This window comes from Xyrauchen texanus, chromosome 37 (genome assembly GCF_025860055.1).
Source record: "Xyrauchen texanus isolate HMW12.3.18 chromosome 37, RBS_HiC_50CHRs, whole genome shotgun sequence".
Classification (NCBI taxonomy): Eukaryota; Metazoa; Chordata; class Actinopteri; order Cypriniformes; family Catostomidae; genus Xyrauchen; species Xyrauchen texanus.
The window spans coordinates 34,311,039-34,337,578 of NC_068312.1; the positions used below are offsets into that span (position 1 = coordinate 34,311,039).

Here is a 26,540-nt window from a genome sequence, read left to right on the forward strand (position 1 = left end):
TAATTATGCCCAATGCGTTTGTAGAAAATATATTTAATAATGAGATAGTTCCCCATTTAAATGTTTTTACTTCCATTAACGGTTAGATTTTTGTGGGGGGTTTTTTAATGAAAGATCAGAAGAATTAATGCACAACTGTATATCCTTCTCAACGGATGCCCCTATCCCTTTAAGTCAGGGATTGGGAACGTTGGTACATGAGCACGTTACGGAATGTGTACGTTAATCTCAACCCGCAATCAGAAATTACAAGCAATTGTATGGCCCACGGATAATTTTGCAAACACTCGAATGGCCATTAATGGGAAAAAGGTTCCCCATCTCTACTTTAATTGCTTATTGGGTGAATAGTGTTATGTGGAGCAAAGGTTTCTCATAAGGCAAGAAGGGGCGGCTGTGTCTCAGGCGGTAGAGCAGGTCGGCGGTTCGATTCCCGACCCACATGACTCCACATGCCGAAGTGTCCTTGGGCAAGACACTGAACCCCATGTTGCTCCCAATGGTTGGCTAGCGCCTTGCACGGCAGCTCTGCCATCACTGGTGTATGAGTGTGTGTGAATGGGTGAATGAGACACAGTGTAAAGTGCTTTGGTAACCTCTAAGGTGCTATATAAGTGCAGAACCTTTACTATGAAAATTAAAGCATCTAATCTAAAACCAACAATTATGAATGAATTATGAATGTATTGAACGTTCGACTCAAAATATCTAGAACAAACGGAAATTTTTTTGGTCCTATTAAAACCACAGGATTCATTTCTGGGTAAACCCGTCGTAAAAACATTCTCACATAAATTGTTAAATACATTTTTTAATATGTCACCTAGTGGTGTGGATGCAGCATCATTCAAATGCAATGGTTTGGTTACTGATGCCATTGTAGAGATTCACTATTCAGTCAGCCATGATTGACATGAGTGTCCAATAACAGATCGGTTGCTGAGATTAATGGAGTAGTATTCGGCTGGTCATGTGATTCTAACATGGCAGCCCCCATGAGGGGACCCTTTTCGTGTAGATTTATTAAGCTCTTATAAGGTGACTGGAGTCTTCATCTCATGTGAAAGCTCATGGTTTTATACATTTACTTCTAAATTACAGTTTCTTTCTTTGGGTTTTTTATTGAAGAAAAACTTACTGAGTGCACCTATAAATGCACATTAAATTTACACAAAAATAACTTTATGAATGGGTTACACAGAAATGTATTGTGTTTCATAAATGAGGCCCAATGTATAAACCGTACAAACACATCGACATGTCAAGATAATCTTTAATGTAGTACTCGTGTCAGTGAACATTCAATAATCAACTCCAACAGGTTTTATGCTGTCTTTATGACCAAAACTCCAGAAATAAACATTGAACACCAGTAATTCACAGCAAAAATAGAAAGACACATTTGACAGTGCATAACAAAAACAGGTGTTTTTTTAAATCATGTATTAAACACATTTATGCGGAGTGGAACCTTGTTCTTACACTCGGACGCCAGAGGAGTGATGCACAACCCAGTCGAGCTGCTGCCAGCCAATGAGGATGCAGGAAAGAGAGCGTGAATTGTAGTCTTCTTTCAGTCAGATTTCTTATCCTGCTGAGCATCACATTTGGTCTGTTCAAAAACAGGACAGAAAAAAAAAAAAAGTTAAATATTTAACATCCCCTACCGACACAGATTTACACAATCCTGAAGGATTTGGCCAGCGATGTTTGGTTAGTTGACATTATATTTCTAATTAGAATTTGTATTACTAATGTCGTTTCATTATTATACATGCAGTTTTTAGGATTTTATATTAATGAAGAGACCACATGAAATATATTTATTTTTAAAAATTAATTTGTCACACTGCAGAACTAGTGAAATACAAAAAGGTGATTAAAAATAATGCTTACTAGTTATAGCATCTAAAATATTCACTTTCCTTTACACATTACTATATAGGTAAAAACCTCATCATGGACATGTCAAATTACAAATCACTTGTAAACAAATGACAAAATGATATATGATGTGTACTGTACTGTATATAAACACAGTATATGCATACTGTGAAAAACAACTACAATGTTTTTTTAAATGGTCAAGAACAATTGTAAGTATGCATTATGGCATTGTGTGTTTAATTTATGCAACTACTGATAAAATAAATTAATTAAAAAAACATTGCATCCAAGATGCTTTTCATTACAGTGATGAGAATGAGAAAAGAAATTGCTTAATTGTTATGAAAATATTAACACAATGCCAAAACATTTTAATGGCCCTAAAGAAGCAAAATATTATTAAATATAATATAAAATATATACAACTATTTTTTTCTTTAAAATAATAATTGTTTATAATATTAAAATACATAAATTCATTTATATAATTTTCTTATATCATATAGAATATTTGTTTGATTTTTTTTTTTATTTAGGTGTGCAATATCACCCATTTCATTTTGTGAGATCCACCCCTTTCCTAATAACTGTCATGTATTTGGTCAAATCAAATTTCCATCTCTTTAACAGATGTTCATGCAAAATATATTTTCATTTTTCAATTATTTGTGCAGATATACAGTGAGGAAAATAAGTATTTGAACACCCTGCTATTTTGCAAGTTCTCCCACTTGGAAATCATGGAGGGGTCTGAAATTGTCATCGTAGGTTCATGTCCACTGTGAGAGACATAATCTAAAAAACAAAATCCAGAAATCACAATGTATGATTTTTTAACTATTTATTTGTATGATACAGCTGCAAATAAGTATTTGAACACCTGTCTATCAGCTAGAATTCTGACCCTCAAAGACCTGTTAGTCTGCCTTTAAAATGTCCACCTCCACTCCATTTATTATCCTAAATTAGATGCACCTGTTTGAGGTCGTTAGCTGCATAAAGACACCTGTCCACCCCATACAATCAGTAAGAATCCAACTACTAACATGGCCAAGACCAAAGAGCTGTCCAAAGACACTAGAGACAAAATTGTACACCTCCACAAGGCTGGAAAGGGCTACGGGGAAATTGCCAAGCAGCTTGGTGAAAAAAGGTCCACTGTTGGAGCAATCATTAGAAAATGGAAGAAGCTAAACATGACTGTCAATCTCCCTCGGACTGGGGCTCCGTGCAAGATCTCACCTCGTGGGGTCTCAATGATCCTAAGAAAGGTGAGAAACCAGAACTACACGGGAGGAGCTGGTCAATGACCTGAAAAGAGCTGGGACCACCGTTTCCAAGGTTACTGTTGGTAATACACTAAGACGTCACGGTTTGAAATCATGCATGGCACGGAAGGTTCCCCTGCTTAAACCAGCACATGTCAAGGCCCGTCTTAAGTTTGCCAATGACCATTTGGATGATCCAGAGGAGTCATGGGAGAAAGTCATGTGGTCAGATGAGACCAAAATATAACTTTTGGTTATAATTCCACTAACCGTGTTTGGAGGAAGAAGAATGATGAGTACCATCCCAAGAACACCATCCCTACTGTGAAGCATGGGGGTGGTAGCATCATGCTTTGGGGGTGTTTTTCTGCACATGAGACAGGGCTGACTGCACTGTATTAAGGAGAGGATGAACGGGCCATGTATTGCGAGATTTTGGGGAACAACCTCCTTCCATCAGTTAGAGCATTGAAGATGGGTCGAGGCTGGGTCTTCCAACATGACAATGACCAAGCACACAGCCAGGATAACCAAGAAGTGGCTCTGTAAGAAGCATATCAAGGTTCTGGTGTGGCCTAGCCAGTCTCCAGACCTAAACCCAATAGAGAATCTTTAGAGGGAGCTCAAACTCCGTGTTTCTCAGCGACAGCCCAGAAACCTGACTGATCTAGAGAAGATCTGTGTGGAGGAGTGGGCTAAAATCCCTCCTGCAGTGTGTGCAAACCTGGTGAAAAACTACAGGAAACGCTTGACCTCTGTAATTGCAAACAAAGGCTACTGTACCAAATATTAACATTGATTTTCTCAGGTGTTCAAATACTTATTTGCAGCTGTATCATACAAATAAATAGTTTGAAAATTAAACATTGTGATTTCTGGATTTTTGTTTTTAGATTATGTCTCTCATAGTGGACATGCACCTACGATGACAATTTCAGACCACTCCATGATTTCTAAGTGGGAGAACTTGCAAAATAGCAGGGTGTTCAAATACTTATTTTCCTCACTGTATAGTATCATGCAATAAAGTGACTGAAATAAACCATTCGTTAAAGGGACTGGCTCTGCAGCACAGTGACGTGCATGGATGCTGTAAGCACCATGCTGACACGGCTGCTTTTGACATGCAATAACTTCAGCACATGCTCAAGAGTCACGGCCTCTTATGAGCTGATGATTTATATGTAATCGAGAGAAGCCATCTCTATAACAGCCACTCGCTCTGTCTCACATTACCACACACACACACACACACACACACACACACACACACACACACACACGGGCCACTGCAGTCATAAAAGTAATGTTTCAAGTGGGCAGTAAGCAGGTGCATTGAGTTCAGGGAAATAAGTAACAGAGATGAGCATCTATAATAACTCAAGAGGATGAGATATGATCATCAAAACAACATGTGTGGAATTTTAATAACAGAATATAATTGAATACATCAAAATACAAGTCGAAAATACAACTTTCTAGGGTTGTGTGCTCATGGATAGGTTCATGGAAGTCCACATGTGGCAATATACTTGCTTTAAAATGTTTTAGTAAAATACAGTACGCAGGTAAATAGTACTGATCATTACTATGTATTGTTAAATTGGTGCATATAAAGGAAAATATTTAGTGAAAACATGCCTTGATTAGGTTTTTGAATATTTGTAAAAAAAAAATGTTTACTTATCATTTTAAACATTTTGATTCTCCCTAACAACAATAGCTGTTTGGTCGAAATTATAAAAAAAAAATGATCTCTCTCATTTATATAAAATATACACAATATTAGGCAGGTGGTTTTAATGTTGTGGCTGATCGGTGTATATACAGTATAAACACACACACACACTGATCAGCCACAACATTAAAACCACCTGCCTAATGTTGTGTAGGTCCCCCTCATGCCGCTAAAACAGCACCAACCCACATCTCAGAATGGCATTCTGATATGATAATCTTCTCACCACAATATTGTTCAGAGCGGTTATCTGAGTTACTGTAGACTTTGTCTGTTTGAACCAGTCTGGCCATTCTCTGTTGATCTCTCTCATCAACGAGGCATTTCCATCCACAGAACTGCCATTCACTGGATGTTTTTTGTTTTTGGAACCATTGTGTGTGGAAAATCCCAGGAGATCAGCAGTTACAGAAATACTCAAACAGCCCTTGCCGAAACACAGCTCATGTAAAGTGTTCTTCCGCAAATGACTTGCAATTTTAAGTTTCAACCACAGATGTCGCTAGAGAGCACAAAGTTCCATAGTGCAACGTTAACCTAAACCTAAGCAATAGTGTCCAAAAACAAAATGCGAACATTTGCGGAATCAACCACATAATTTCATGTCCCTTCTGTGATGCTTTTGTTTCACGTGTCAGCATGCATGTTTGGCGGGGTTTGAACCGCGGTATGCCAAGTCCAACACTATCAGGTGAGCTACCATGTAAGCTAATCACATTGGAATAAGTGTGTAAATGTAGGTGGGTCTGTAATCCAAACATTAAAATGTATGGTTTTTCAAATTATGCTTAATAGTAAGTGTTCAGATATCATTTCATAGAAGTGCGTGAGCAATAGAGTGAAAAATATTTGTATAAAATCATAATCAGCTATTGTATTCGTGATTTGTGAAAGTGAATAAAACATAATAAGTAATAAAATACAACAACGAGTTCTTGTAGCGTCTAAGAATAAAAAGTACAGTAGTGGTGGCAAAGTATGCAAGATAGTACGCTAGTATGACAACTTTATATTTTATTCAGTTCTGAAAATTATTGATAGAAAATAGTTCCATATTTATAAGAAATTGACTATGACCCAATAATTGAGAGTGCAGTGAATTTTTGTTTTGTTTTTTGTACTCAATAGAGTATTTAGTTATTAATGTAGTATTGGTGCACCTACAACTAGAGTTTACACCAATTCAGAAAACCTTGTGAATCCATTGATTTCATTGGGGATTCTGTGCTCATGGAGATGCTGCCAATGTTATGAAAATCCATTTTGGTTTGAATGTTGCCTTAGAGGGTATCTTCCTTTGTAGAACCTAATGCAGCTCACCATGGTCTCATACTGCGTTTGTGGGAAAGATGTTAAGGATATGACGCATGCTTGGGCACTGACCTGCAATTTGCCGTGTTCCTCCAGTAGACGGTCGTACTCTGTTGTGAGGTTCTCTGCCTGCTTCTTCATGGCCTTCACATCACTGTCTGACTTCTGAAGAGCTTCACACACACACACAAGCAAATATTGTTGATAATCAGCAAAAACACAAGTCAGACATCTAAATGAATATCATTGCAAGCCTTGAATCTAAAACTGTTATTGAAAGGATTTTTGTTTTCCTCCCGAATTTAGAATTCCCAATGCGCTCTAAGTCCTTGTGTTGGCGTAGTGACTCGCCTCAATCCAGGTGGCAGAGGACGAATCTCAGTTGCCTCCGCATCTGAGGCCGTCAATCCGTGCATCTTATCACATGGCTAGTTGAGCGAGTTTCTGCAGAGACGTAGCGCATGTGGAGGCTTCACGCTATTCTTCGCGGCATTGACGCACAACTCACCACGTGCCCCAAAGAGAGTGAGAACCACACATTATAGCGACCATGAGGAGGTTACACCATGCGACTCTACCCTCCCTAGCAAGCGGGCCAATTTGTTTGCTTAGGAGACCTGGCTGAAGTCATTCAGCACACCCTGGATTCAAACTCGTGACTCCAGGGTTGGTAGTCAGCGTCAATACTTGCTGAGCTAACCAGGCCCCCATTAATTCAAAGGATTAACGAAATCTTGCAGAGCAAGACTTTCACTATTGACAGTCTGGTCTGTAGCTTATTTTAGCCAAGAACAGTCCACTTAGGCTGAAAAACACCATCTGATTGACATGTAACTACAAATGTTTGCATGAGAGTTAAGGGATGAGTAAATGTAAACTAATTGATACCGCAATAATGAACAGGCATGCAACAAAGCAAAAGTTCATAGTAGAGGACTCAAAACAACACATGAAATGTGATGATTAGTGATGTGCATCACTCCAAAAATGTGCTTTGTCATGAACTCCATGGACACCTTAGTTCCAAGGCAACCTATGGGGTTGTCAAAGTGTCATGACCTCTTTTGCATTGTTGAAATACCATGTATATGTAAAAGGGGCTTTGGAATCAATCATTGTAGGGTCATAAGAAGGGCCCAAATTACTAAAAGTCTAAACCCTAAAATTGGTTGTCAAAATTAATCAGAATGATTTAATATTGTCTGATTATTTACCTTATTCATAAAACGTCCCTGGTTTTGTAGTGCATCGGTGCACATCAAAATATTTGTTTTTATAATCCATTAAAATGTTATAACTTTCTCCACCTTTGAAGTGACTTTTCAGCTAATGTAATCATCATTCTCTAAGGCAGGGAAAAGTATTAACCAATATTAATATATGTAATATATGCAGTTAATTTGCACCTTTTATTCTCCATGCATTTTTTGTGCACCTGTTGACTATTCGCAACAAATCGTTTGATTGTCCATTTTTATTACAAGTGTGTTGCATCTGTCTGAAAGGCATTTCACAATATTTAACTTTTCAGTGTCAGTTAAATCTCTTTTTTGGCCCATTTTACCTGAGGTAATGAAGCTGCCTAATAATTATGCACACCTTGATATAAGGTGCCACTTTCGCCACACCCTCAATCATTACACAAATACATACCACCTGAAAATGATTGAATCCAGTTAGCATTTAAGTTTATATGGTTTGGAGTTGAAAAATGTGCATGGAAATATTGATAAGATCAGAATACTCACTTGCCTAATAATTGGGCACGCAGTGTACTAGTGAATCTAAGTGTGCACTCCAGTGTGAGTCAGTCAATGTGATTCAGTACCTTTCTTAGTTGCTTCAAGATCATCCTTCAATTGTCTGACCTCTTCCATCAGATCTCTCTTCTCCTCCACAACACCCTTTGCCTTCCCGCCCTCTTCAGGCACTTCCACGCCCACTTGCCGCAGTTTCTGCCGAAACACAGTCAGCCATATCATGGGATATTGTCATATCACAGTAAGTCATATCATGGGATATTCATCTATTTCTCAAAAGTATTATGCAAACCCTTTGAGTCCCCCTGAGGGTCAATTGTCTCCAGAGGGTGTTGGTTCTGTGATTTGAAGAAGTTCATATGGATGACTATGATTACGCATGTAATTTGTCATTATTTTGGTTGACATCAAATTTTTGGAGTTATGCCTCATTTATTTAGTACTTCTAAAATGTCCTCTAATGAATAGTGTAACAATAAAAAATACATGGTGTCATGTGTGACCCGAGATATGTAATAGTGTCATAATATACAATATACTTTATTTGTGCTTCCATAAATCATATTTTATTTCATATCTAAATAAATTTACTATCAAATTATATCTATTTCTTGTTTATTATTACAATAAAAACTAGAACTATATTCATACAAATGACTACTATATAATTTTCTGTAAATTTTCTCTGCAACAATGGTAAATTATTAGAATTATATTTGCGCATCAGTATCCCTTATCCAATATGCATAAAGTTTGTGAAACTGAATGCAACAATAAATGATAATAATAAATAATCCATGAATGTTACTGTAACAAAGGAGGCGGCGGGAACCGGCTGAACAGTCAAAATAATATTTAATAAGTACACCCCTCACATTTTTTGATTATATCTTTTCATGTGACAACACTGAAGAAATGACACTTTGCTAAAATGTAAAGTAGTGAGTGTACAGCATGTATAACAGTGTGAATTTGCTGTCCCCTCAAAATAACTCAACACAGAGCCATTCATGTCTAAACCGCTGGCAATAAAAGTGAGTACACCCCTAAGTGAGAATGTCCAAATTGGGCCCAAAGTGTCAATATTTTGTGTCGCCACCAATATTTTCCAGCACTGCTTTAACCCTCTTGGACATGGAGTTCACCAGAGCTTCACACGTTGCCACTGGAGTCCTCTTCCACTCCTCCATGAAGACATCACGGAGCTGGTGGATGTTAGAGACCTTGTGCTGCACCACCTTCCGTTTGAGGATGCCCCACACATGCTCAATAGGGTTAAGTCTGTAGACATGCTTGGGTCGTTATCATGCTGAAATACTGCCCTGCGGCCCAGTCTCCGAAGGGAGGGGATCATGCTCTGCTTCAGTATGTCACAGTACATGTTGGCATTCATGGTTCCATCAATGAACTGTAGCTCCCCAGTGCCGGCAGCACTCATGCAGCCCCAGACCATGACACTCCCACCACCATGCTTGAGTGTAGGCAAGACACACTTGTCTTTGTACTCCTCACCTGGTTTCCGCCACACACGCTTGACACCATCTGAAAAAAAATACGTTTATCTTGGTCTCATCAGACCACAGGACATGGTTCCAGTAATCCATGTCCTTAGTCTGCTTGTCTTCAGCAAACTGTTTGCGGGCTCTTTTGTGCATCATCTTTAGAAGAGGCTTCCTTCTGGGACGACAGCCATGCAGACCAATTTGATGCAGTGTGCGGCGTATGGTCTTAGCACTGACAGGCTGACCCCCCCCCCCACCCCTTCAACCTCTGCAGCAATGCTGGCAGCACTCATATGTATATTTCCCAAAGACAACCTCTGGATATGACCTGAGCATGTGCACTCAACTTCTTTGGTCGACCATGGCGAGGCCTGTTCTGAGCGGAACCTGTCCTGATAAACCACTATATGGTCTTGGCCACTGTGCTGCAGCTCAGTGTCAGGGTCTTGGCAATCTTCTTATAGCCTAGCCCATCTTTATGTAGAGCAACAATTCTTTTTTTCAGATCCTCAGAGAGTTCTTGCCATGAGGTGCCATGTTGAACTTCCAGTGTCCAGTATGAGGGAGTGTGAGAGCAATGACACCAAATTTAACACACCTGCTCCCCATTCACACCTGAGACCTTGTAACACTAACGAGGCACATGACACCGGGGAGAGAAAATGGCTAATTGGGCCCAATTTGAACATTTTTACTGAGGGGTGTACTCACTTTTGTTGCCAGCGGTTTAGACATTAATGGCTGTGTGTTGAGTTATTTTGAGGGGACAGCAAATTTACACTGTTGTACAAGCTGTACGCTCACTACTTTACATTGTAGCAGTGTCATTTCTTCAGTGTTGTCACATGAAAAGATATAATCAAATATTTACAAAAATGTGAGGGGTGTACTCACTTTTGTGAGATACTAATATATATATATATATATATTTATTTATTTATTTTTTAAAGCATTTAATCATCTTTGTCAGTGTTAGTAATTATAAATGCAATTGTTAATTAATGTTAGTTAGTGCATTAACTAATGTTAGCATATACAATTTTTATAAAAAAGAATGTGGAAAAATGGGAACCAAGGCAGCAGAAAAAGTGGTCATTTTTGCTCTCTAGAATAACTGCAGCAAAATCCTCACAAAGGTTGGGTAGGTCATCTCACCCTGCTCATGGTTAGTCATGCTGCCCTATTGCTTCTCTAGAACGGAGCGGCCAAACACTGCATGAATGAGATTTACAGGCCTCATTTTGTTAGGGTCAAACTTAATTTACTAAATTAAAATATACTATCATCTGTCATTCAGCATGGCTTGTTCTCTTGTTTATGGTTCTGTCTGTTGTTACACCATTCGACAGACATTAAATATTGCTGTATGTGTGAGTGTGTGTGTATGTGTATGTGTATGAGCCACGTGTGCCAGCATGCAAAACTCAATGCAGTGACTTATAGCACGTCAGCACTGTAATTTAATCGTGTGGCACTGCTGATCTACCCCCACACTCTCCACAATCAGGCATCTACATACTTACACTGAGAGCTGTGCAAAAGACAAGAGAGCATATGATGGCTTTTTAATTGTAGGGACCTATGATTTCTGTGATTCGGAAAACACAATCTGAATTCATAAAAACAGAATTAACTATAAAATGCAGAATGTCCAGGAATTTTACATATTTGGTATGAATGCAAAAATAATTAAATTAAAATCATGGTATGTCCTAGTGTTATCATTAAACCACAGAAGACTGCGATTTAATGAAATAAAATATAATCTGTATGTGCTGCATGCTTCAAAGTGAATGTGTGAAGCTGACCACTCATACTCTGGCACAGCATCATGAGCAATGTCCCTTTCCAGGCTAAATAGTCTCTGTTCATGTACATCCCACGTGCTCAGTGTATAGCAGATGACAGAGAGCGGTGCACTCATTAACCTTGAAGCATGCAGCACATGTAGACTATATAATTAAATCGCAGCCTTTTGCGATTTAGTAAGCACATTAAGCCAGATAGCGAACTGCTTATCCGGAGGTGAGAAGCTACCATCAAAAACACACAGAATCTGAAAAGGACAACAAAATAAAAGCTTCCACCAAAATAAAAGCTCCATTTAAGTTGACGCATGAAATTGAAGAAATCGATAGAAATATCTCTACTACTATTTAGTAAAATTTAATATTCAATGTAGTAGTAATACTAATAGTATTACATCAATAATAATTACATTACATTACATTATATTTAAGCAATATCCCACAAGAAAGAGTGCTTTTTTTATTGATTCATTAATACTGTGAAAAAATACTCCAATGTTGTGTTTTGGTTGTCTTTTTAAACGTCACCTTAAAGAAACTGAATTCAAAAGAGTGATTTAGTCGTTAAAATATTTTAGAACTGGGCATTACTGTATATTCACTATAGAAATGTCCATTACTTTTTAAGATTTTATTAATTTCTGTGACTTTTCCAAGCCTGGAAAACACAATTTTCAAATACCCTGAAAATACCTGGGATTCCATGAAAGTGAAAACCCTGTAACGCATAATAATTAATCATTTCAACAGCCATTACTGATAGTGTATGAAAGTTCCTCATTTTAGAGATACATTCTACAGTTGAATCTATTAATTCATCCATTTAAGATTTTATCAGTGTATGTTGCCTTGGTATTACAAACATAACCTTTGTATTGGTAGCACCATGCTCCACCAGTTTAGCTACAGGAACACACAGGAGTTTTCCAGACACTTTTATCCAAAGCAACTTATAGTACATTTAAGGTTCATATTTTATCAATACACATGTTCAGTGGGAATTGAAACCCATGACCTTGGCGTAGCAAGCATCAACACTGAAGTCTGATGACATCAAGGCTGAAACATGCAGATGAGCACAGTAATACAGATAGTGGCTTTTGTTATCTGCAGTCTGATTGCAATATGGACACAACCCTAAGGGTTCAACTAACAATCGCTTATGTTCTTAGTTTTATTATATTCTTAGTAAAATTAATTATTATTATTTTTTAATCATTGTAGCCCTTATCTATTGGACTACAGATCTCCTCTTCATTTTTTACTTGTCATTTACCAAATTCTAATTACCCAAAGAGGTTCAAAATACATTTACAGGGAAATTTAAGGGAAAGTCATCCATTAATAGGTTGTCTTGATGCAAGAGCACAATGGCGGTAGTTCATGGAAAACCCCTTTCGGTTACAAACCCAACTCTCCCTTGATCAACGCAACCGTTGGGTTCCCAGCCCTAATTTATGATATTCATGTTATTAAACATGCCTTCAAAATTTATTTTAAGAATACCTTGATTAGTAAAGATTTTGCACCAAACTTGCAAAATACATTGTGTTTTTGCATTCATTGAAATCGAATGGTGACTGAGGCTAACATTCTGCCTAACATCTCCTTTTGTGTTCCACAGAATTAAAAAAATATATATTTGTTATTTTTATAGTAAATAAAATAAATATCTAACATTTTGCCCAGCCCTAGCAAATAAAATTAAGCAAATAACATTCTGCCTAACATCTCCGTTTGTGTACCACAGAAGAAATAAATCCTTCAGGCTTGGAACAACATCATGATGAGTATGTAAATGTCAGAATTTTTTTTTTTGGGTGAACTACCACTTAAAGACCTAATCAAGTTCACCATGTGAAATGCTGCCCTCTAGGGGTGAAGCATATTAAGAGCAAAGTGTGCTGGCATGATCTGTCACCCACTTACTAATATGTCCAATGTTTTAAGAGGAAAGAGAGATGGACAAGTTAATAAAACAGAAAGACTCATGAAAAACATGTAAAGCTAAACCATTACCAAGAAAGTGCCTTCTGGTATTTCAAGGAAATTACAAACATGTTTGCAATCATTAACCAAGTACCAGGTAAAGGTTACCGCTCTCTGAAAGCTCTTAAAGGAATAATATTTTTGTCATCATTTCCTCACTCTCATGTTGTTCCAAACCTGTTATGATATACTTTCTTTCATGGAACACTGGTCTTTTTTTCTTCTCTTCCTCTTTTCTCCCCAATTTGGAATGCCCAATTCCCAATGTGCTCCAAGTCCTCGTGGTGGCGTAGTGACACCTCAATCCAGGTGGCAAAGGACGAATCTCAGTCAAGACACTCAATCAGCGCATCTTATCACATGGCTTGTTGAGCGCGTTACAGCGGAGACATAGTGCATGTGGAGGCTTCACACTATTCTCCACGGCATCCACACACAACTCACCACGCACCCCACTGAGAGCGAGAACCGCATTACAGTGACCACGAGGAGGTTACCCCATGTGACTCTACCATCCCTAGCAACCAGGCCAATTTGGTTGCTTAGGAGACCTGGCTGGAGTCACTCGAACACTGTTCTTAAACAAATGGAATTGTAAAAAAATATTACGCTGCTCTTTTATCCACACAATAAAAGTGAAGTGTGACATAGTGCTATCATTCCCTAACATACTGCAATGCATTTCATTTTGTGCTCCAAGGAAGACATATTATACAGGTTTGGATCAAAATGAGGGTGAGCAAAATTATGGCAGGATTTTTATTTTTGGGTGAAATATCCCTTTAAGTCAAGAAAAAGGCTTTACTACAGTGGACCAGCACTGGTAAATGCAGAGTCTCAAGGTCTTACTCACCTCTTGCAGTTTCTCATTTTCGTCCATGTACTTCTTCGCAGCATCATTTGCTCCCTCTGCCTGCTTCTTAAAGGCTTCATTAGAGGCCATCAGTGATGCCTGCTTGGACAGTAGAGTGGCCAGGCGCCTTAACAGCCTGCAGGGAAAACAACATAGCCATCAGAAACAAGTGCACTTACTGAACAGTTAGTGCATCCCTGATCGTTACAGCTTAATGCAGCAGCCTACGTTGTAATTTTGAAATGATTAGTAGTGTTTTCTAAGGCAAGTATCACTATTACTATGGCTCATGTTTATAGGATTAGGGGCATGTTCAAATGCCTAACAGCAAGTATTACATTTTATTGTGTAACTCCCTCAAAGCTGTTTGTGCAACTATGAATGATGGAGTGGTGGTGGCGTAGTGGCTATAGCACAGGGCTGTTAATCAGAAGCTCACAGGTTCTAACCCCACAGCCACCACCATTGTGTCCTTGAGCAAGGCACTTAACTCCAGGTTGTTCCAGGGGGATTGTCCCTGTAATAATTGCACTGTAAGTGGCTTTGGATAAAAGCGTCTGCCAAATGCATAAATGTAAATGAATGATACCTCAAATTGTGTGGTTGGATGAGGAGAGGTTTGATATTTTGTTTCTATGTGCTCAAACTAACAATTTTAGCCTGATGGACAATAAAAGGGGTGCAACAAATCAACTTGCACTGAAGGAGGACCTGAAAACAACAGAGACTTGCGAGCTGGCTTTTTTGCCATGGGCCAGTAAGCAACAATCTAGCAACATTTTAAAAATCACTTAGAACACCTTAGCAACCACACAGCAATGCTCTGCTAACCACCCACAATTAACAAGCATGGACAAACCCAACTAATATTTTCATCAGAAAATCTATGAAAATGTATTGTAATTAAGATGCTTACAATTATCTCCTCAGCGGAGCTCAGAAATGATCGCTGCTGTTATAACAAAGTGTTTTTAGGCAATTTAGGTCACTCAGCGGACATCTTTGGAACACTCTCTGGCAGCGAATTTCTATGTAGACAAGTGGCATACAAGTGCAACTCCTATCTACTTGAAAGGGAAAAGACTAAAATCCCCAAAACGGTTGGTCAAGATTACAGTCAAAGAACACATTTCATGCTAAAAATATCCAGTTTGTATAACGAATGTGCATGCGTGTTCTCCAGTTCATTGACAGGCGATGTCTTTCTCTAAAGTGTGATTGGCTCATTTACATGTAAGGTGGGACTTCCTTTCTACATCCGTTGACTGTTGGGCACTTATCTCCAAGGATGGGAGTTCAAATTTCTCCCATTAGTTTTAATAGAAGTGACCCGTCTCTGATAAATAGTCTCTGATTTAACATTCTAACCTCCAATCTAACCATCGCTTTCTAAAATAAATAAAAGGCATATATAAAATTAAAGGAATACTCTGGGTTCAATTCAAATTAAGATCAATCGACAGCATTTGTGGCATCATGTTGACTCACAAAACATAATTGACTTGAGGTTAAAAAAAAATAAAAAAAATGCAAATATCTTTGTTACAGTAAGACACTTACAATGGAAGTCAATGGGGCCATTTTTTGGAGGGTTTAAAAAGGCAGAAATGTGAAGCTTATAATTTCATAAAAGCAATTGCATCAATTCTTTAATTAAAACTTGTGTATTATTTGAGCTGTAAAGTTGTTAAAATTGTCATTTTTGTGGCAGACTACTAAATTACAGGGTTTACAGTGTTATGTCATCATGGCAACAACATTGTTAAATGTGATATAACTTTACACAGAAAAGGTTAGTAAGTGATTACATCATACTAAAATCATGTTAACACGCATATTGTTTACATTGAAAGGCAGGGTGCCAAGGTGTTTGCATTCAAAGAACAAAACTCCCCAGGGAGGCAAAGAGCATATGTATGATCTCTGAGAAAATCATCAAATTAACTTTTCACAATTAGCATCTCTTCCTGAGGCACCACACCCTACAGAGCGAAGATTACAAATTCACTCCTCTTTGTTGCCCTTCCACATCTGTCCCATTCACTCCCCCTTTCCCCTTCAGCTCAGAATCCCCTCAAACTCACCTAAGATCTGCATGTAATAAAATATCACATCTGATGTATACAAATAATGTAAGAAGGCATAGTTGGTATAATTTAAAACGTCTAAGTGCGACTGGTACTATGGTCTCATCCCCACAACAGCATAATTTCTGGTAATACAGTTAAGAATGTAGACAAATTCTGGCCACTGTATGGGGGTGCGCCTACCTCCTTGGTCTTTCATCTAAATTACCTCCTGTATGCAGATAAAGTATGACTGCAGGACTTCCAAACGTAACCACTCCCAAATTCCCTTTGTTTATGTTTTCTCTGGTTTGGGTATTTAAGGAAATGTAACACATTGTTCACTGGAATTTTCTGTAGCCAGAAATCCTCGTAGTTTCAAACTATGTACTTTGCTTAAGTAAGGTATGCATCTGTTACTCTTAAGATTTTTATTGATTGTGTTTAAATTGATTAGTTATGTAATTGACTTGACACATATTTACCTGACTAATACATTGTTAAACTTGATTCTATTCTGAAATTCTTGGCTTTAGATTACGTTCAATTTCTGTTACCTCAAATCTGTAATCAGGATTAATACATACTAAGAGCCAGCATTTGATGGAGCATGAAGCACATCAACTGGGATCTTAACTAAATTCAAATGGTAAATCAGAAAGCTTAAGTGTAATAGACTGTAAAGGCTAAAATAAAGTGCTATTTGGAAAAATGTAATATTGATCGACCTGTTCAAATAGCATTAGTCATGACCCCTGTTTAATGCTAATATTATTCTAGACAAGTGTAATAGGAAACTATACAAATAAACAAAACTAATATTCGGGTAATGGTATGTTGGTCTCCCTTATCCAAACGGTATTAGTCATTTACCTCTGTCTAGAGCTAATATTACATTAATTAAGTATACACAGATCTATAGAAACTAAGCAAAACTACTGATTAGAAATAGATAAGCTGCGGCAGTATTCATTGCGAATGAACGAGTGCAATTTAAAAGTATAGAATTAACTAGAATAATCAAGTATCCAAATCTAGAGAAGATCACAATTGATAATCAATAATAACTGGAATCTCAAACTAAATTCAAGGTCCAATATAATTGGAGTCAGATAAAATTATTAATGGAGTCTGATTCGGTCTTAACTAAAACCAATTTAAGATGACAAAACCACAAGTTCAGCAGAAAAGACGAATGCGCAGATACCTCCACTGTTTCACTGGACTCCACCATTGGGCCAGCGAGGTGGCATTTTAACAATGCCTTGTGGCTATATTTTGAAACAGTGAATATTTTAACATTTACAGATCGACCCCATTCACTTCCATTGTAAGTGCCTCACTGTAACCCAAATTTTAGTATTTTTTATTTATTTTTTTATATAAAGAAAAAGAGGGACAAGTCATAATTATTTTATGTGGTAATCAACCTTAATGCCACAAATTGTCGATTGACCTTATATTGTATTGAACCCGGAATATTTCTTCAAATGCAGTAGGATTTAATGTGAATGGTGAACTATATAACATTTTGGTGATATTAACAGTAAAAACCTAAACATTCTGTAAACCTATATGAAAAATAAAAATTTTGTCTCTGCCATAAAGGAAGAGATGCACCATGAATTTCAGACATAGTACTTTCATATGCCGCAGCATTAAAACTTTGGCACGCTCACATCTGGCCTTAATTTAAATAGCACATGGTTTGCTCTTAGATGCAAATCTAAAAGGCAGGAGTCAAAACTGAGCCTACGGCCTGTAGAACATTTCTAAAACGGATTGCAGAAATATAGTCTCCACACTTCTGAAAAAATTATCTAATCCAAAAATGCAAACCAGGTCAGAGATTGGGTTACGTAGCATCACTCCAGAGGCATGCATACAAGCACTTCTAGGAAACAGCGATGTGCTTTAATCGCATTTGGCCAACGACAAGACAAAAATCTGCATAAACAAATGACTCACTCTGCTGCTCTCAGCCACAAGCAAATACAAAAATGGAATGGCTTTCACCAAACTAAATTATGCCTTTTCGCTATTCTCTTATAAATGTACAAACTAGATAAACTGTCAGATCTCAAGTGGTGACACTTGAAGTGTCCTTGAATTCAGCTGGCAAAGACATTCAATATTTCATAGATGGCAGTCAGAACTAAAATGCAGAGGGGGTTGGTGGGGTTAACCATGCCAACTTGCATAAACCCAAGATTAGCGAAACCCACTCCTTGCTCAGAGGCTTTGCATGAGATAACCAGGTGACCTTAGAAGACATGCATTAACTTTATTCTATTATGTATAACTTTAAAAATATTTTTATTTGCCAAATTTGAGATACAGATATTTTAACACAAAAAAAACAAAAGGAAGTCCAAAACTCAATTAATTTTTTTTTAGACAAGTAAAAATAAATTACAAATTAAACAAAAACACAAGTATTCTATTACTGCATTACAATGAAAATCATCCGTTCAGACACTATACACATTTTTTTATTATTATTTATAATAATCTGCATAACTTAAAAAGGCAGTACAACAAATAATACCATTATGTATATATAAAATAACATTTGAAATAATACAATATTTATTTTAGCTTCTGAAATTTGTGTTGTAATGAAAACTGGATACTTAAGAGCAAAATATGTTTGTGTTTTCTTTTGATTTTGGGGAAGAAATATTACCCAATATTACGTTTATGAGAAGCTTTATGAGATTCACCAAATAAATATTAGAAATGTGCAGTTAAAAAGTGTGAATACTTAATCAGAAATTGCAGTGACAATCTCTAGAGATTTGAAGACTAATTATAAAACAATGATATCAGAAGCGTGTAAATGAAAAGTATGAATGAAAATTCAGTTATAATTTACTCATCCTCATATTGTTCTAAACCCATGTTAGGTACTGACAGCCTCAGTCACCATTCTCTGTTTCTGTATGGACAAAAGGATTACATGAAAGTTAAAGGTGACTGAGGCTTATATTCTGCCTAACATCTTTTGTGTTCAATGGAAAAAAGAAAGTCATACGGGTTTTGGAAAGTCATAAGGGTTATACCTAACACTTGCATTAGACACAGAACAGAATTTCCAAAAAGCGTTTTTGGTCTGTTTCAGCTTGGAATGAAATAGAAGAGACTGTATGGTTACTACTGCATCCTAACACCCATTTAGCATAAATTAAACTGTCACGGGCCGCTTCAGTCACCTTTCTGGCATCTACACGTCTGCTGCCAAGATGGGAGAGGTCCATTTTGTAACAGGAGTCATGGCCTTTTAGACAGCGAGAATGCCATGTACACAGGCTAAATATAATACCAGCCACCAGTTGCTTGATCACATGTCCCGCAGCTGTCCACATGATTACGAAAATGACACTCAAAGCGTAGCAGTCAAGGGAAGTCGTATCGCTAATGGATGTAGTAGCTATCAGCCAGGGTATAAATAACATGCCATTCAGGGAATTATGGTGAATTCCCTGTAAGGAAAAATTATGCAGCCTGGACACCTGATCTGGGAGACTCTCAAATGTTACATACAGTACACAACGATGAAAAGGCCAATCAGGTTGCAGGAAATTAAGTGGCCATGGATGAGGTTTGTGAATGGAAACAGTGTGGGGAGGACCTCCCGCTGGATCAACATAAGATTCTTTCCACGTCTACTGTAAGATAAAGACATTCACTCCTGTACTCCATGTTCCACATTTCTACACAACTCATTCACCGTCAAGAACTATACATAACATCACTATATCCAACAATCCTGCTGAAAAACTTCTTCAATCAGTCTAAGATGGTTTGCTGGTCTTAGCTGGTTTAAACTGGTCTCCCAGTATGACAAATCTAATTTATGCAGGTCTTCCAGTCTGACAAGTTATAAAAAGTACTCAAAACCCCCAAACCACCCAAGGCTGGTTTAAGCTGTTTTTATAGCAGACATAAGCAAAAACTGTACAAGTTAAACTAATGAGCAAAGTCATTTTGAAGGGGATGCAAACACCATTGTTTTGTTTTTGTTGAAGTTCTATACATTTTCTGATATACAAAAAGCATAACTTATGATTTTGGATGGTTTTGGTCCAATAATTTGATATTTGAATAACTAGAACACATCAAAACAAGAGCCAAAAAGTTTCTGAATATTTAATTGTTATGATTTTATATATAATTTTATGAGAAATGTAACATTTGGGCTCATCTTTCTTGAAGTGACCTTTTTACTAAAAGCAATATCTCATGTTGCATGATGTAGCACGTTTTTACAAAATACCATTTAGACAAAAGTTGATCTTATGATCTTTATTACTAACTTAACTAAATAATAAATAAATAAAAAGTAGTACAATTTTCTGTGGATTCTAGATCACTTATTTTTAAATATTCACAAATTTGCAGATTACAAGATCATGGTACCAAATTTGCATATTTTAATATATAAAGTCACAGAACAAAAAGTTTGATTTTGTGCATTCAAAATAGTGTCAACGTTTTATTTTGGAACAGTTTCCTTTTTAATCTTTTTACCTCACCTCTTAAATGCAATTATTATTCTTACATGACTAGTACAATTTGCAATATCCAATCAATATCCACTTCGATACAGGTTAAGCTGGCAACACTTTACAAAAAGTTTCCATTTGTTAACATTAGTTAATCCATTGGGTGTATATACACACACACACATATACAGCATTTATTAATGTTAGTTAATACAAATACAATTGTTCATTGTTAGTTCATGTTAGTTCAAAGTGCATTAACTAATGTTAACAACCTTTATTTTGAAAAATGTATTAGTATGTTGAAATTAACATTAAGATTTTTAAGTGTTGTAAAAGAATTGTTCATTGTTAATTTATGATAACTAATGTTGTTCACTAATGTTAACAAACGGTACCTTTTTGTAAAGGGTCACCATTAAGTTCAATCAACAACTAAATAATCGACAAAAAATTTTTTTTATCTTGTCCCTTTAAAAAAATAAAATAAATCATGGTTAATGTAAGGCACTTACAATGGAAGTGAATGTGGACAGTCAATAAACATTAAAATACACATTGTTTCAAAAGTATAGCCACAAGATGTAAACCTTATACAAGTTAACATGATTTTTGTCTAAAATTACTAACTAAACTTACCTGTTTTGAGTTGTATACATTAGCATAACTTTGTTGGCATGACAACATACTGAATCCTGATCCTGAAAAGTGATTTTATCACACTAAAACCATGTTAACATGTATAATGTTTGTGGCTATACTTCTGAAACAATGTGCATTGTACTGTTTATGGATTGGCCTCATACACTTCTATTGTAGGTGTCTTACTGTAACATGATTTACGCTCCTATTTTTTTAATATTTTTACATTAAATAAGTCAAGTTAATTTTATTTGTATAGCGCCTTTCACAACACACATCTTTTCAAAGAAGCTTTACAGAAGATCAGCATTAACAGACAATAAAACTGTGATTCTATAATGTCGATGAATCATCATTGTGTAATTAGATAAAATACGATTGTTAATCATGTTTAAAAATAAGTAATTATATAATAATTGTATTAATAACCCCAGTGAGCAAGCTGAAGGCAACTGTGGCAAGGAACACAAAACTCCAAAATAGCTTTTTGAGGTTATTAACATAATGCCACAAATGCTGTCAACTGAGCTTAACTTATGCTGAAACCAGAACATTCCTTTAACTGAATATGTTTGATGTATGTTCTAACAGAACATATTTTGTTATAATACAAGTAATCTATCTGTTCTTGTGGTTTTTACTTAACCATTTGTCCTGAATAACTTTCAGTTGGCAGGTAGTCTGATTTCAACGACAGATGCGGGCAGTGTGGCTGGACTGTGATTGGCAACCTACACAGTTGCATTGAAGCAGCTTAATGGTTTATTGCTGTATTCCACATGGACTGTGGACAAATCATACAGAAGACAACCTGCTGGTGTTTTAAAATGGTCTCAGGGACAGAATGTGCAAGACTGCAGAACCTGAAGACCCTGTCCTGAGAACCAGGCTGACGTTCAGTACAGAAATCTGTTGGGTGCCATCAACTAAACTAATATCAGATTGTGAAACTGATCGCTTTCAGAGAACCTTTGCCAAAGCTCCACGAGGAGGGAGACATGTTGTGGTGGGCAAAATAAAGAAACGAAAGAGACTTGTTCGATAGATTGGAATGAGACACACTCACAAACACAGGAGCAAAGCGAAGCCAGCGATGTACTCGTTCCTCTGTGCTCTGAACAGCTTCATGTGGATGTGCTCGATGGCCACAGGGTTGTTGCTCAGATCCACTTTTTCTGTCACACTGTACTTTCTCACTTCTCTAAATGCATCTTTAGAGGTAGAAACATCAGCTTTAGTTTAATTCTTTCATTGAGACAACTCCAATTAAACATGTTCAGTAAAATAAAACTGAATATAACATGAGTAACAGTCACTGCTGAGTTAATACGGAATATAAGTGGGTGGTCATGTTTTCTTGTGCCATGGTTTTAGCAATAAAAATTACTGTATTGTTCCATTTGATTTCAATAAATGCTCTGGTTGGACTAGGGAGTGATTTCTGAGGAGTGAATGTTAGAGTATGTCTAAATAGTAAATCAAACTCTTATTTTTAAAAGAACCAAAATATTATGTTTCCTTGATATGACTTCTGTGTTGGCCTATGTACATACATTTTTCTACTTAAAGGAATAGTTCACCTCAAAAAGAAAATTCTCTCATCATTTACTAACCCTACTAGTCATGTCATCCCAGATGTGTATGACTTTCTTTCTTCTGCTGAACACAAATGAAAATTTTTAGAAGAATATTTCTGCTCTGTAGGTCCTTACAATGCAAGTGAATGGGTGCCAAAATTCTGAAGCTCCAAAATGCACATAAAGTCAGCATAAAGGTAATCCATATGACTCCCGTGGTAAAATCTTCTGAAGCTATATGATAGGTATGTGTGAGAAACAGATCAATATTCAAGTCAATTTTTACCATTAATTCACCTCCCTGCCCAAACGGATGAATAATGTGAATCACCAGAAATACTTAAATATTGAACTGTTTTTCACCCACACCCATCATATCACTTCAGAAGATATGGATTAAACACTGGAGTCATATGGATTACTTTTATGCTGACTTTGTGTTTTTTTGGATCTTCGAAATTTTGGCACCCATTTACTTGCATTGTGAGGATCAACAGAGCTCAGATATTCTTCTAAATATCTTAATTTGTGTCCAGCAGAAGAAAGTCATATAGATCTGGGATGGCATGAGGTTGAGTAAATGATAAGAGAATTTTAATTTTTGGGTGAACTATCCCTTTAAAAAGGAATATTCCAGGTTCATTCCAAGTTAAGATCAGTCAACAGCTTTTGTGGCATAATGCCGATTACCACAAAAAATATCTTCAACTCATCCCTTGATTATTTAAATATCACAGTTACAGTACAGCACTTACAGTGGAAGTGGGGACAAACTGTAAATGCCATACTGTAACTGTGATATTACAGTTACAGTATGGCAGTATACAAGACTAATTCCTTTTTTTTTTTTTTTTTAAATAAACAAAGGACGAGTCGAATCATCAACATAATGCGACCAATGCTGTTGACTGACCAGACTGCTCAATGGGAATGATACAGTAAGGTTTTCTAGGCTCACCTATGAGCAGAAAGACAAGGATACATATGATCACGATGAAGGCAGTGTTTCCATACGTCGTGATGACAGTGACCAGGCGAGATTTGAAAAATTTGCTCCATCTAGAAAAGACAGCATGATTTAGAAACATAGATAACACCGTTGATAAACAGAGAGCAAAAATCACAAATGATAATAATCATCTTTATCTACAAGACCAAAGAACAAACATTAAGATTTGAATTTTAGTGATAAAGAAGCATCGGCAACACTTTACAATAAGTAATGCATTAGGCAACATGAACAAACAATGAACAAAATATTGTGGATTTTTCTTTTATTTATTTGTGATTCTAAGAAAATGTTGTTTACCAAATTTCCCGTATTTTTATTACCTAGAAACATTGAAAGCAATCGCAAAGTCGTGTGAATCCTCTCAAATTTAAGAAATGATTTCTTGTGACAGAAGTGCATGTGTGGAACGAGAGCTTTGAGCAGAATTAAAGGATCCTGGCAGCAGCAGAATCAAAACACTCAAGTCAACAATTCAATAATCAGAGTCATTAATGTTTAAGGACTTTAGGAAAAAAAACATTATTTCACAACAACTGGACAGAATTTTAGTACTGGCAATAATCTAAGACTTTTCCTGGAATGAGGCTTCCTGGATGTTGAAGAGGACAGTTTTAAGGAAACAAGACCTCATGTGTAAAGTGATTTCTTTAATAGAACACAATTCTAAGCAAATGGACTTTGGGAATTTAACATTTCAGGACCCAAGAAGCCCTTACTGTCCCATGGCATCATAGAGATGAAACATACTTTAATGATGTTTCAACTCTATGATGCCATGGAAAAGTCTTCTAATAGCAGTGCATCCACTACCAATATTTCCCTTTTACAGCTTATATTTGAATGCATTTTCAAATATTTGCATACAAATATAGCCAAATATTGACTGCATTACTTCTGATTCAAGTGCTTAACTCCTTACTTTTGTATTCTAAATGTGGGTTATTTTGAGTTGAGTTGAGCTCAAACATATGCAGGCTTGTGCAACAAAACTACATTTCTATGTGGTCACATTGATAAAGCATTGATTACACATAATGTGTGGCTATGCCCTTCATTTAGTTGCATTGGTACTAAAAAAAGCTACCTGTCCCTGCCAGTAAAATAAAAATAGACAAAGAAATGTAAAAATCAAAGTAGGCCTTTTCTTTCCTACTAAAATCACTTGAATATCCAACCTCAAAAGTATTAATTTTCCAGGACTTGAACGCACCATTAGCCTCAGGCACAATTCACTTTAAATGCATCTTTTTTCCCCATCCAATTTTCTGACCAATGGCAAATGAAGGGTGTGTTTAGGAAATCTGTTTTAAAACAGTTATTTTTATTATGCCGTGGTGACACGTTGGTGCAAAAATTACACACTTCTTTATGAGATAAGACACTAAGAAGAAAGGGAAAGTTAAAAAAAAAAAGTGCATGGACTTTTAAACCAGCAACATGTGTTTGACAAAAAATTTAATAAATGACATATTACAGACATGATAAAACAGGAACAAAAGTTAGAAACTTACCGTTTTGGGGAGATAAATGGGACACATAGCAAAAGTATTGCAAACACTTCTGCATACAGAAATGTAGCCACGGCAGTCCACTGAAGACTCATTGCTGCAACCTGCAATTCTATGAGATATCAGCAACAATCAGTCTAACTTTACCCTAAAAAAGGAGTCATAAAAGGAACTTTATTATTGACATGCTCTGATCAATATACAGCCTAACTGCCACAGCCTGATTGCACAGGATTAGGGAAAATTACATTTTGTTTTGCAATAATTGTTGGTGTTTAAAATATCCAGAACTGAAGCAATAGCACCATCTTACGTCTACCAAGCAGAACCCCACCACAAGATGAGCCCATATATCCAGGCTTTTACAGATTTCGAAACATGATCAATAACCTAGGCATGACAAATTCAGGGAAAACTACTCCCTTATAGGTTTGCAGTGAATCAGCCCAACTGATAAAGTCTAGGACTGACATTAGACACACAACAGCAAATCTCCACATTCAAGAGACTTAATACTGCTGTAATTATCAAATTACCCTGATAAAAAGACAAAACGGCAAAATATCATGTTTTCACACCCAACATACATGCAGATATAAATTAATCAAATATTTGCATGCATTAAATAGAAATTATTCCTAACAAGAAAACGTCATCTTAGACAGGCTTCAAATTAAATCACCATCTGATTTTAAATAACAAGACAATAATGGAAGTTATCTGAAAATTGTATAAAAGCAGGAATACATTTGTAAACAAACACGTTTTTCTTAGATTATCTGCAGTACACGCCCACTTTATTGCAACATAAAGAGCGCTAACTAGGTCTCAACGTAGAATAAAACAATAAAGGAGTTAAAACTTACAGAATCTGAAGGAAAAACAAAATTGTTCGTAGAAAGCACTAAATTAATTATACTTCACATTAATCTGCTTCCGGTATACGTGCCAACTCACTCTAAAGACGCCATGACAACTTCCGGTGCGTATGATCATGGGGAAAGCGTCATGCTAGTGTAAAATAAAATAAAATAAAATAAAATTAAATAAAATTAAATACCTGACAAAATGGAACTTGATACATGAGTCAGAGTCATTTATGATTTTAGGATCC

At 36.6% G+C, this 26,540-nt stretch overlaps 1 protein-coding gene across 2 annotated transcripts; it reads right to left on the reverse strand.

The window, feature by feature from the left end:
- Positions 1-1,100: 1,100 nt before the first annotated feature.
- LOC127630438 (B-cell receptor-associated protein 31-like) lies at positions 1,101-26,409 on the reverse strand. Of its 2 annotated transcripts, none has more exons than XM_052107958.1 (8): positions 26,293-26,409; positions 25,430-25,538; positions 23,865-23,965; positions 22,396-22,540; positions 14,117-14,252; positions 8,033-8,159; positions 6,277-6,377; positions 1,101-1,612 (listed from the first exon to the last, which is right to left on the reverse strand). In XM_052107958.1, exons 2-8 carry the CDS (start codon positions 25,519-25,521, stop codon positions 1,574-1,576), a joined length of 741 nt encoding a protein of 246 aa, XP_051963918.1. In that variant the 5' UTR covers positions 25,522-25,538; positions 26,293-26,409; the 3' UTR covers positions 1,101-1,573. The 2 variants fall into 2 exon arrangements, with proteins under 2 accessions (XP_051963918.1, XP_051963917.1); XM_052107957.1 differs by having other exon boundaries at positions 25,430-25,574; positions 26,293-26,390.
- Between the last annotated feature and the right edge of the window lie 131 nt (positions 26,410-26,540).

Excerpts from the sequence above, each read along its gene's own strand:
- LOC127630438 (XM_052107958.1), bottom strand. The coding sequence starts at position 25,521 with ATGAGTCTTCAGTGGACTGCCGTGGCTACATTTCTGTATGCAGAAGTG. Across the intron at positions 14,253-22,395 it reads TTCGCTTTGCTCCTGTGTTT|GCTGTTAAGGCGCCTGGCCA; the intron begins GTGAGTGTGTCT and ends TTTTCCCTGCAG. Across the intron at positions 1,613-6,276 it reads AGGAACACGGCAAATTGCAG|ACCAAATGTGATGCTCAGCA; the intron begins GTCAGTGCCCAA and ends GTTTTTGAACAG.